This window comes from Marmota flaviventris, chromosome 2 (genome assembly GCF_047511675.1).
Source record: "Marmota flaviventris isolate mMarFla1 chromosome 2, mMarFla1.hap1, whole genome shotgun sequence".
Classification (NCBI taxonomy): Eukaryota; Metazoa; Chordata; class Mammalia; order Rodentia; family Sciuridae; genus Marmota; species Marmota flaviventris.
Window position 1 is genome coordinate 95,990,366 of NC_092499.1, and position 13,108 is coordinate 96,003,473.

The 13,108-nt window shown below is 36.0% G+C and overlaps 1 protein-coding gene across 1 annotated transcript in view; it reads left to right on the forward strand.

Moving 5' to 3' along the window:
- Slc24a5 (solute carrier family 24 member 5) overlaps positions 1-13,108 on the forward strand; it is a 184,493-nt gene that overhangs the window by 157,377 nt on the left and 14,008 nt on the right. The window contains exons 2-3 of the mRNA XM_071607414.1: positions 4,934-5,083; positions 5,793-5,972. Of these exons, the coding sequence (XP_071463515.1) occupies positions 4,934-5,083; positions 5,793-5,972 (330 nt within the window). The remainder of the gene's footprint in view (positions 1-4,933; positions 5,084-5,792; positions 5,973-13,108) is intronic.

The following is a 13,108-nucleotide window of genomic DNA, read 5'->3' on the forward strand; positions in this document are numbered from 1 at the left end:
AGGTGTAGAACAGAGCCAGGAAATCTTAGAAAACAAGCATGTTATTTTTTAACATGACAAGAAAAACAATAGAAGGGGGAGCTCTGCAAATTGAAAAAGAGCTGGAGTGAACAAGACCTCCTCCTAAAAGTTCAGGAAAAATTAATTTCATGCAATAACAAGAAAAGAAATGTGCAGAGGTCAAATCCTACACAAAGTTATTGTCACAATAAATGAGAAATAAGGGTCAGAACAACATACCTTCAAAAGAGCATGCTGGGAAGACATACTCATGGATCAGATCAAAACTGTAACCTTGTAAAATCTAAAAGACGTTGTGGAAATCATGCAGATGTAAAGAACATCAATCAGAATTAAGGAAAAAACTCAGAAATGAAGTAGTTGCATTCAGGAAAAAATTAGATACCAAAGGGGAAATAAATCTCAAAACTGAATATTAAACTAGAAGGAGACAAAAGCAATAAACAAAACAGATGACATTTTAAGAGACATAGGAAGAGAAAACTTTTTTATTTTTAATTAAAAAAGAAATGAAGAAAGATAAAAGGATTTGTGACCAACTTACAATTTTGAAGATACTCAAAGGAAATTTAACATAGCAATTGTGGAAATCTCTTAAAGAAAAAATTAAAGAAAGGGAACAGAATCAATACTAAAAATAATAATTCACGACAACAGTCCTGAATTTAGAGACTTGAGATGACACATTGAAAGAGTAAATGACATACTTAAGAATATTCATCCAGGGCTGGGGTTGTGGCTCCGCGGTGGAGTGCTCATTTAGCATGTTTGAGGTCCTGGGTTCGATCCTCAGCACCACATAAAAATAAATAAAATAAAGGTATTGTGTCCAACTACAAGTAAAAAATAAATATTAAAAAAAGAATACTCATCCAGAATGATCAACACAATGATATGTCTAGTACAATTAACTAACTTTAAAGAAGAGGTATCTAGATACGCTCAGGTAAGGGGAAGAAAGATAATTATCAACTTGTCAACAATAATAGTTTATAGTAGAAGAAAATGGAGTAACATATTTAAGATATTCAAAGGGAAAAGGGGGAGCCAATGGTTTCATATACAGCAAAGTTGCCCTTCAAGTATAAAGACCATGGACAAGTTGTTATCAACATGAAAGAACTCAGGGATTTTTGTTCCACTAGAAAATAAGGTTCATACATCAAAATATCTTAAGAAACATCTATCCAAGGACTAGTGGTGAGCATTAAACATACATGTAGACCTATAGAACCAAGACCAAAAGGAAGGCTAAAAGAGAAAAACAGTACATTAATGACTATATGCTTAGACAATGCAGGTAGACTATAGATTTTAATAAGAATAGAGAGAAAAGAGAAGAGCATATGCAAAAATGTTTAACTCTTCTCAGTAATTTGGTGGTGACGATATCTGTATTGTTATGTTTAGGTTATTATACAGGTAATATGAGACACGTAAATGAGCAATTATGAAATATCAGACACTTTAATTCTATTTTGTGTGTGTGTGTGTGTTCTTGAGATCCAGAACCCTTGGTATAAAAGAAATGGGATAAAGAGTTAATATAGAAAAACTTCAATTTAAAATAAAAACTATAGCTCTGAATTTGAATGAGAAATATCATATGAACCCTTGAGTTATTTTATTAAGAGGTGTGTGTGTGTGTGTGTGAGAGAGAGAGAGAGAGAGAGAGAGAGAGAGAGAGACATGGACAGACAGAAAGTGACCAACCCAGTAACAATGAGCATCTCTAGCAACTCAGATACTTAGACTGTGGTCTTGAAATGCTTTCCACTTGAAAAATTAAAGAAGCATTTTGGAGAAACAGATTTCACGAATAAGTCTGGAATATCTTTTTATACCAAGTGATGAGGAAGCTAACAAAGACAATAAAGATCATGTTGAGATGCACAAAAATCACTTTGAAGAGGCTCCCAAAGGCTGAAGATGAGACTGTCTGAGCTTCAAAAACAGGATAATAATTGCAATTTATTGGAACTCATCAAATATAAGTATATTAATTCATAATAACTTTCTAATCCAATTGGTAATTTTTGGAGGAAAAGAGAGAACCAATTAATTGTCTTAAGATTTGATAAATAACTGAAAAGAATCAAGCATGGTTCTTATCTATCTTATAGAAATTGGGTGCTTCTAGGTATCCAAAGAGTAAATGATAGAAATCCTCTCTTTGAAGCCAGTGCAGCCGAACACACCTATAATCCCAGCAATTTGGGCGGCTGAGTCAGGAGGATCACAAGTTTGAGGCCAACCTGAGCAACTGAGTTCCTGTTTCAAAAATAAAAATAGAAAAGATTGGTAATGTAGCTCAGTGGTAAAGCACCCCTGGGATCAATCCCTAGTGCTACAAAAAAGAAATCATCTCTTTGCAAAATATTCTAACTAATAAACAAAGAAGAAATTATAGTATTAGAAAGCCACCATTTTGCAGCCCCCAGGAATTACTCCAGATAGGTAATGAGCATGAACATTTGCTCACATCACACAAAGCAGGCATAGTGTGCTTTTCTGTGAAAGAACACACCACCTACAGTCTGCTGAAGGGATGGAACTGAGTCTGATAAAATCTCCACAGCTAGTTGCCGCTTTACAAAAGTATGGTAAACACGGGAGCATATTGAATTATGCCACAAGGACATGATTGTTAAAATCAGGACTGTGGGGAAATGCACAGATCAAATGCCCTGGGGTTTCCAACAGCTAAGTTATAAAAAGAGGGAAGAGAGGAGACCTATAGTCTAAAAGAAACTTAAAAGATATTTATTAAGGCAAGACTAGCTATAGCATTCTAAGGAGGCACCCAATGAAAGGTGCGCTGTTAGACTCTCTCTCTCTCTCTCTCTCTCTCTCTCTCACACACACACACACACACACACACACACACACACACACACACTTGAGAGAGGTTACTTTTGAGAAATGGAGGAGCTAAGACTGAGGCACATGAAGGGGCATCTAGAGTAGCTGTGAAAGTCCTGTTTCTTAAAGTGGAGCTTTTATAGGACATTCATCTTATAAAATAATAATAATATAAAAACTGTACATTTTTGTGACTTCTTTAAGTCTGTGTTTTATTTTACAGGTTCTTAAGATCCTTTTGCAAAATGAAGAACATGTAAAGCAACTCAATTTAGCCTCATGCATTCTCTTTTCTTGGTAAATCCATATTTAATCGGATAGTTTGTTTAGACTATGTTCTAGGATTGTGTTTTCATAAACCATTACAACATCAGCAATCTACAAATGTTGATTGAGCACCTATTGTGTGCAAATGCACTTCTGTTATTGGCTCATACTTTCTGATACCTTCTCCCTTTCATAGTTGACAAGGTACAGCAGAAGTTTTCACTGTGGGGTGGAATTTTGCTGTAGTTGACATTTTATTTGTGTGATATTTAATTGTATGAATTTACTGAAGTACTGTGTGTGGGAAGAGGAGAGGCCCAAAAGACACAGCCACCCAGCACAAAATTAAGTGGCCTCTTGCCTTATTTTAGCCACAGTTGGCACAGAGGCCACAGTCCAGCAGTCCAGGTGCTGCTTCTGTGAACGGTGGCAATGGGACTCAGCTTGTTTTGGGGAGCTCAGGGAGTCACTATTATGGGACTGCACTTCTATGATTCATTGTCCTAGCTTCACCACCATACCACACATCTAGATAACTAGTTCCTAGAAATGAGTTTCAGAGAGGTTGAAAGGGGTAAGAAATTCCTAGCAAAACGAAAGTGTGTTTGAGAACACCCTTTGACCCACTGGAGACCACAAACATCAGGAAGTAGCTTCCTCCTTTTCACCTAATATACCCATTTTCTAAATCTAAAACTTAGCAAGCACATCAGTTTTTGAACTTTATCTGCAAAAGTTGCAAAATTACAAAATTCCTTTATGACCAAAAAAGCTTTTATTCCAATCAAGAGTTATAATGATTGAGTAATTGATTGATAAACAGATACTGGTGGCAGAAACTGTTTTAAGCACATTAAATGTATTCATTTGTGTGCATTCACCACACTCCAAACAAAGTGGTCCCTGTTTTGCAGACACTGGAGCAGAGAAGCAGAGAAGTCAAATAATTTGCCTAATGTCACATAGCTAGCAAATAACACTGCTAGGATTCAAGCCATGCCATCTGAATCCAGAGCCTGTGTTATTAGCCTCAGGTTACTACACTACCCAAGTTCTTAACATCTAGGCAAGCCTTAGAAATGCCGGAGTAGAGAGGACAACAATCTAGTAGTCTACCCGGCTTGTCCAAATTGTGTTTTAGATAGCTCCCTTTGGCAGAAACACAATCAGTCAATGATCAAGTAGCATCTACTCTATCTCCTTAATAGTTCTTAAAGCTATGAGCTTCTCTCCATCCCCACGGCCACTGTTGTCATTCAAGCTACCATCATTTCTTGGCGAGATTTTTACAGACACCACCTGACTTTCCTGCCTCTAGCCCTAATCAAAAGTAAGGATGAGAGGCCAAAACAAAGACAAAAAAGGTGCCAAACTAGACATAGAATGTATATATAGCAATCCCAACAACTTCTAGGAGTAGCGGCAGGAGAGAGAGAGTTAAGCAATTGCAAACCAGGCCTTTAAAAACGTACAGAAAGACAAAAGCAGCACCAATATGAAAATATTAAATAAAAACGTGTACTTTCATAAAGTACAGGCTGCCTGGATCTGCCCTCAAGAGACTGTGAGCCACAGGAGCAGCTATAGACAATGCTTGTCTGCTCTCCCTTCTACCTACTCCAGCCTCCCTGGGGCTTGGGTCCCCTGGTAAGAGAAGCTTGGCTGGCTCCCATCACCCTCTCTCCTGTGCTGGCCTTGCTGAGATGTGCCCTGGGCAGGCATTGGGCAGGAAGGAGATTCCTCACATGATTCAGCATAATCCTCCCTTTCTCCCTTCCTAAAGCTGCATACTGCAGAAAGCGCGCTGCAGAAATGCAGACAAAAGGGGGCTCGACATGGGCAAGAAGGGCCCTGCTGCTCGGCATCATCTGGGCCACTGCACACCAGCCTCTCCCAGGGGCCTCCCTGCCCCAGCGTCTCCCAAGAGCCACAGGTAGGTGGACACTGGGGTCAGCTACCCCTGCTGCTTCTGCTACCACACTACATGAAGGGATAGGGAGGAAAATGCTTTCTTGATTCACTTTTGCTTATGCTTCCTGCTATATTTGCTCTGATTTTTAGTATTTAGAGGGATATCAAATATTCTGATCCCTCCAATAAGTTCTCAAAGATAGCCCCGAAGTAATTCACAGAGATCAAAAAGTGAGCAAGCCTCTAGTTTTTATTGTTGGAGACTTCATCGTGAAAAACACAAAAACATAAAGCTTTCATCCCCAAAACACTCTCGGCAACAGTGGAGGAGTCTTTGGAGGCCTGGGGACAATGGGGGCTCTGAAATAAGAAAATGAAATTGTACACTTATTAGAAATATTTATTCATCAGAAGCATGGTTTCTACTTGAGGAGGGAGAGAGGTTCAGTTTTCCCTTTTAGAAAGAGACATGGAGGAGTGATTTAATAATTTCCACTTTTTAATTCTTCCACCATCATCAGTTTATTTCTTCAAAGAATTTCTTTCCAATCCAAAGACTGATTTTCTAAGGATGCACAGCTACAACATATTCAGAGATGTTTTATGCATTTTTCACTGGATTCTTAAAAATTCCAACCAGATATTCCAGTTTTCTTAAGGAAATGCTCTTGGTAGACTTGAGATGTGTGACTCCAACATTCTTCAAATTTTCACCTCCTTATCCTTCTCAGGAAATAGCACTCAATGTGTTGTTTCTCCATCGTCCGAGTTTCCCGAAGGGTTTTTCACCAAACAGGAACGTGCAGATGGAGGTATCATAATCTACTTCCTGATTATCCTTTACATGTTCATGGCCGTGTCCATCGTCTGTGATGAGTACTTTCTGCCCTCCCTGGAAATCATCAGTGAATGTAAGTGGCCAGAAAACTCCCTTATGACCTTCCAGAAAAGTTGCGTCTCACAGACATGGCTATGGTTCTGTCAGTCTCAAATGGTTGCAGAGCACTGACTTCTGTGTCACAGGGTTCTGCTTTCTAAGGAACTAGCCAAATGTGGTTTCTATCAGTAGTTACATGCAGCAGAGAAGCAGAGTTAATACCCAGCAGTTATTATTACACAGCCTATCTACAAAAACTTCCTGTTTATCTAATACACTGCCTGGCTGGCTGTTATAACAAAGCCTGTTCCAGGCTTTCACATCTATGAACTTAGTGTGTACTACAAATAAATGGACCTCCTAATATTTACTATTTTATACTTAAGAAAACTTTTTTCATTTTTACTCTAAGGCCATTATAACTTCTTAAAAGATAAACAAAGTAAGCCGGGTGTGGTGGCACACGCCTGTAATCCCAGCAGCTTGAGAGGTGGATCACGAGTTCAAAGCCAGCCTCAGCAATTGAGCGAGGTGCTAAGCAACTCAGTGACACCCTGTTTCTAATAAATACAAAATAGGACTGGGGATGTGGTTCAGTGCTCGAGTGCCCCTGAGTTCATTTCCTGGTACCAAAAAGAAGTAATTACGGACTACCCTTCCCCCTCTTCCTTTCCCAGCATACTGCCATTAATAAAATGAACTGTTATTTAAGAACCAATAAACAAATCCTGCCTCCTATGTTACCTGACCTCAGGCATCAAATAATGTGAATTCAGTTATTAGAAAGTAGATTTCATGGGGCTGGGGTTGTGGCTTAGTGGTAGAGCGCTCGCTTAACACATGCGAGGCCCTGGTTCGATCCTCAGCACCACATAAAAATAAACAAAATAAAGGTACTGTGTACAACTAAAAAATAATTTTTTAAAAAAAGTAGATTTCATTATTGGCTTCTGAAAATAAGATCAGCTAGTCCAAGCCCCTGAGTTCAATTCCTCCAGCAATGTACATTGTCCAGAATTCTGAGTATAGATATTCATTAGGTACTAGTATCTAAAATCAGGATATCAGTGATGTTTCATACCATATATAAAATTACCAGCATTTCCCATCTATGTCTACTGTTTTGTTAGTTTAATATGTTGGGCATGTTTACGTCATAGAAAAGGGATGAGTTTCCTATTCCAAATTCACAGGAGTGCACAAAAATAACATCATCATCACAAACACATCATCAAACACAAACACAAACACACACACACACACACACACACACACACGGACGCATGTGCATCTGCTCATCCTGCTACATACCATTTCTTTATACAGGGAAAGAGTGTAAAATGGTACTACAGTTTACACTGACATCTCTATTTGTTTTTACTTAGATAAATGCAAGAGAAATAGAAATAAAAGGTAAAATCACCTATATTTCCATTACCCCAAAATCTTCACAATTACTGTTTGGTGTAAAGTATTTCCTTCCAATCTTTTCAATCTTTCTATACACACACACACACACACACACACAGAGTTTGGGGTCTTTTCTTCACATGATATTTCAAAAACATGATTTTCAATGGTAGCATTACAGTCCATGATTTCTATGAATGATGTGAGCACCAAACGTGGTTTTTACTTATTGTAGACACCCAGTAGAAATTTATCATTGTAAAACTATTAATCTCTTTGGAGACTTTGATTTGTTATAAATTTCCTTTTATTTTAAACAATGTTATGCCTATACGTGTATAAATTCTCTGAATTCTCTAATCATTTTCTGATTAGGAGGCAGAGCTCTACATATTTTAAGATTTCTGATCTATATTGTCAAAATGTATTCCACAAAGGGTGTGCCTATTTAAGCCTTCATAATGCATAACATTCCAGAAAACAATGAATATCATTTTTAATATCTTTGTCAATTAAGCTAAAATTTTACCTTATAAAATTTATATTTATTTGTGAGGTGAATATTTTATATATTTACTGACATTCATGATCTTGCTTTTGTGGGGGTTTTGCCCATGTTCTATTAGAGAAGAGTATTTGTTTTTTTCTTATTGATATTTCAAGAAAATATATATATATGCATATATATATATTATACACATATATAAATTTTTTCTAATACAATTTTACATCAGATGATTTTTTCATGGTTTGTTGTTTCCTTTTATATTTTGTGTGTTTTATAAATATTTTAAATTTGTATATCTTTTATGATTCTTTTTTGGTTTTATACTTAGATCATTTTAATCCTAGTTTCCAAAAATTGTCATATTCTTTTTCCTATAGTTTTTTCCTACATTTATTTCTTCCACTAAAAACTTCTCTTGCTATAGAATATAAGTGTGAGTGTATGTATGTGTGTGCTGAGTATGCATATACTTTTTCTATAATCCCAACTCATTTCTAATAACTTATTTGTTTATTCTTGTATCAGTACAACACATTAGATATTTTTTAAAGTAAAAATTTAAAATGTTAATCATACACGACTCAGGAATTTAAATTTCAATGTATTATATGAATTCTAAACAATGACTACACTCAACAATGACAGAACTGAATGAACAAATCCATTAAGAATTTTATTTATAAAAATTGTTTTAGGAATAGTAAAATTGAAAAAAAAACTTTTCTAATCCTGCAGAAGAAACTACTACACTGAAACATAGTTATGTCTTCAAATAATCTTCATTAAATTATTTGTCTATAAATGATTTTCACCATACCACATGTGAATTACTATGAAGCACAAATAGCAAATATGCATTTCTCAAGCAAATCACTGCATAAAATATAGTAGCTATTATGAATGTGTGATTGATGGATACCCATGCCACTTCCAAATCTTCTTTAGCCAATAAGAATTGACCCTGGTTTTTGAATACCTAAAATTCTAGCAATAAAATGAAATAGAAATAGTGCTAGCTCAATTAATTTTTAAATGCCTATACATTAATTCTGTCATTTCTCTTTTCAAGGTCTAGCATGGCCTCATTAAAATTATGACATCAGCAATAACAAACATTACTTCTACAATTTGTTTACATCCATAGAAACTCACTTCAGAAGTCTACAAATGTGTCGCATTTCCCCATAGTTCCTTGACGAGCATTGAGTCATAATAGTTTCATCCATTTTGTCACCTAATAATTATTAATCTTCAATACAGTTTACTGAAGAGTTTCCCAATTTACTGGAGTGTTATTAGTCTTTTATTTATTATGATACAATTACAGAAGACCTAACATGTTGTGTACGCATATATATGTGAACAGATTATGGTTTCCTTCAGCCTTCACAAAAATCTTACAAAATAAGAACTAGTATATTGATTTTACTAATGAGATAAGCAAGGCTAAGAGGATGGGTAATTTCTCAAGACACACAGCCAATATGCAGCAGAGCCCTCATCTCTCTAGTGTCAAAACTCAAGCATGAGGGGCTGGAGATGTGGCTCAAGCAGTAGCGCGCTCGCCTGGCATGCGTGTGGCCCGGGTTCGATCCTCAGCACCATATACAAACAAAGATGTTGTGTCCGCGGAGATCTAAAAAATAAATATTAAAAAAAAAAAAAAAAACAACTCAAGCATGAGCTCAACTGCTATGTGATATAATTTTACACATCCTTGTTTGAGATTAGCCTCTGTAAAATAGTTGTTTCAGAAGTCCTGTTCTATTTGAACAACCTTTCAAGGGGTTTTCTTCCCAAGGGCACTGATAGTTTTGACAAAAACATATATCAAATAAACATTGTAACTACAGAGGAAGTACATTACAAAATAAAGAGAATACACTGAATTATTTACAGGAATCAGTTTAGACTTTTGGCAACTTGAACGGGGTTGTAAATTAGGTTCCTACGCCTAAATATTTTGCCCAAAATGCACATGAGATCTTAGTATAGTACAGTACTGTGTAACCTAATCATTATATATGATGCGATAATTTCCTGTGGGAGTACATATTCTCAGTTTCAATCAATAATAAAATGGAAGAATTAACAGGCCCCCATCCCACTCAGCCTTATCACCACCTCATTACTCTCTCCTCAACCACCACAATGGCTCATTTTGTCAGCAGTTAAGTAGGATCTTTCAGCAAGGCCAGACTAGAAGAGGATCAGCACTGGAATTTCCATGAGCTGAAAACAGTAGAGGGCAGAAGTTCTTACTGACACCCTAGCAGGGCCCCAGCTTAGCCACACAAGTGCTCTATCCTTCTTCACTGCTAAATAGTTGTCTGTCAATATCTCTTTGCACTGCTGCCACAGGGGCTTCCAGCAAGAATTTTTTCCTTCTCCTTATTCTATTAATAATCAAAAAAGTCACACCACCTCTCCTTCACACTCCAACCCTGGTATAGCAGGCACACATCTTCGCTAGGCAGACTATTTTCCATCATCTTAATTGTGTGAAACTATTATAACAAAATGCTATTGTCTACAATACCCTTTTCTTCCAATTCTGTTTTCTGTTGCTGCTTTTTTTTTTTTTTTTTTTCATTTAGGTTCTGTACAAAAGAAAGCTAATGGTGATTCTCTGAACGCAGAGGGCAAAAGTGAAATTAATCCATATTATATAGGGAAAAATATATCACACTAGAGTTGTTCACAGCATTTTAACTTTGGAGAAAAGACTAATAGCTTCTGTGGTTAGAAATAAGATTTGGTGAAAGGAGGTAAAAGATACAATCAGAGAGGAACTTTATAGAAGACCAAGTTAGAGCCAAGGGAGATAGAGGTAGGCAATGGAGTAAGGAAAAACCCTAAGGGGATCGCCCTCATTCCTACCAATTGTGCTCCTCTAGGCCCTTAGTCAGTGAATACTGTAAGGAACCAAATAGCCAGAGAGTACGCTAAGGATTCCAAATAACAAGGATGAAAAGGTTATTCACATGAGCCTGACTTCTGAAAACTTTGTCTAAGATTCTCATACTTGGTTTGTGAAGGTGGTCATATTGTCTTGTAGTCAGTCATATGTTGTACTGATGGCTTGGCATTTTTCATGCTTTCTAAATCTTTGCAATGATGTGTTTGCTGAATCATCTGTGATAATGTGGAGAATCCTTGGAGAGCTGGAGGGGACACACCGTCATATGCTCTAGTAGTGTATTACTCTATGAAATGCCTGAAAGTGCTTAACAGTCAGGGTTCAAATCCTAGCTCTGTGATCTTGGGTAAGTGCCTAACTTCTCGCTGCCTCAGTTATGCCAGTTGTGAAAAAGGTAATTATGGTTCTTAGTTCCTAGAGCTTTGTGCCAAGTACATGAGGAAATACAAGTAAACTGCTTACACATGTTACCAGCGCAGAAGAAAACATCACTGAATGTTCGCCATCATGTAAGAACAGACTACAAAGGCTAAAAACCTTTCTCCAGGAGAGATGAAAATAGAGAAGGTGAATGAGCAAGGTCAATATGAATATGCTTGGAACAAATACCAAATCCATTATGAATCTGCTACAGTTTGAAAACCCAGTTTAAGATACATGAAAGCAAGTACTATTTCACAAAGTAAGAAGTAAGCTTATAAAGGCCTTTATTCTATCTAATAATTCATGTGGTCACTTCACACTACATCTTAAATATCTCTGGAATATTCTGTTTAAAGTTACTTTCATTTCTCTTGCATTAGTATCCATATCATTTTGTTCCATCTTTAGGAAACTTTAATTGTTCAAAAAGTGATACTTTAAATTATATTTAAGTAGAAACTAATATATATTTAAAATATAAACTGCATTAACTTAAAGCCCAAATAGAACTGCTATGTATCATTCTCTATAAGATGTTCATTTTTAGAAACACTTAAGTTCAGTACAAAGAACAACATCCTTTTGATAGGTAATGGGTAGCCCAAAGGTACTGAACAAGGGTTTGGGGCTGCTTTTTAATTTTTTTTTTTCAAGACATCTCTACAGAAAACTCTGAAAATCCTTTAAGATTAGTCACTTGACACAGCCCAAAATAAGTGAGTTATAAAAGTTTTCTTTTTAAATGTTTCATAAAATGCTATTCAATTGGAAATTCTAATCTTTCTACCATGCTGATAACTTTTAATTATAACATGTTTTAAGTGAAAATTATTTTAATAAGATTTGAGGAAAACATACTTAAATATTTACTTTTTTATTAAGAATATTTTCACTCCCTGTGCTTTGACTAATGTGTGCCTTTGTGTTTTACTTTATTTCAAAAACAGGCAATAAGAAAGAAATATAAGTTTTAATTCCAGGTAGAATTGATTCTAAATTGATAAAGTTGAGAGTCAAATAATTCTATGGGTATGGCATTTGGATAGCCTACAGTTTCAGGGGATTGTTTGATTCTTAATCCTCCTGATATTTACAGAGGCAAAAGCTTTCCCAAAGAACAAAGATTCTAAGAATAGTGCTTCTTCAATGCTACATGGGCACTCAGCATCCTAAGAGCATTTCATTCTCTTTGTTGTTCTTTTTTCTCTGATCTATATAGTAGTCCCTTTGCATTGCATCTGAATCTATACAAGGAATATGGATCTAAGAGCTAAGTAGTCAGGTATATTACCAAAATATTCAGAGCTAGTAATAATAATGATAATAGTTATATATTAATCATTGTGCTATATATTAATCATGCTGCCAAAAAAATAAAAATAAAAGCATTTTGGTGTCAAAAAGATCAAGTTTGCAGTGACAACTGGAGACAAAGTGTATTCTGGGTGCTTTATATGATTGAGCAAAAGCAGAAGTGGGATAGGTGTGAATCCACTGTAATGTTATAGCTGTTGGATTGTGGGTAGGAGGGCCTTCTTTTTCAGTGGACTCATATCTTTAAAAGCATTATATGGTGTTTCAGAATTCCTTCCTGCATAGCTCACATAAAATATGAGGTGGTAAATATGTTAATCAAATTATTTTATTTATTGTTAAAAATGCCAGAGATATAGGGTGTGCATATATTTGTATGTGTACACACATCGTTATATATTATTGAGAAGCCAAGTATTTGTACCAATGATGCTGATCTTACAAAAAAAGATCCATAGAAATATACTTGAAATTAATTTCAAAACCAGTTCTGCCAATCATTTAAAAAAATCTGTTTCGTTGTCACACTTTATTCAGACCCTAAATAGAATTACTCAGCATAACTATACATCAGGGTCACTGGAGTTGAATGACT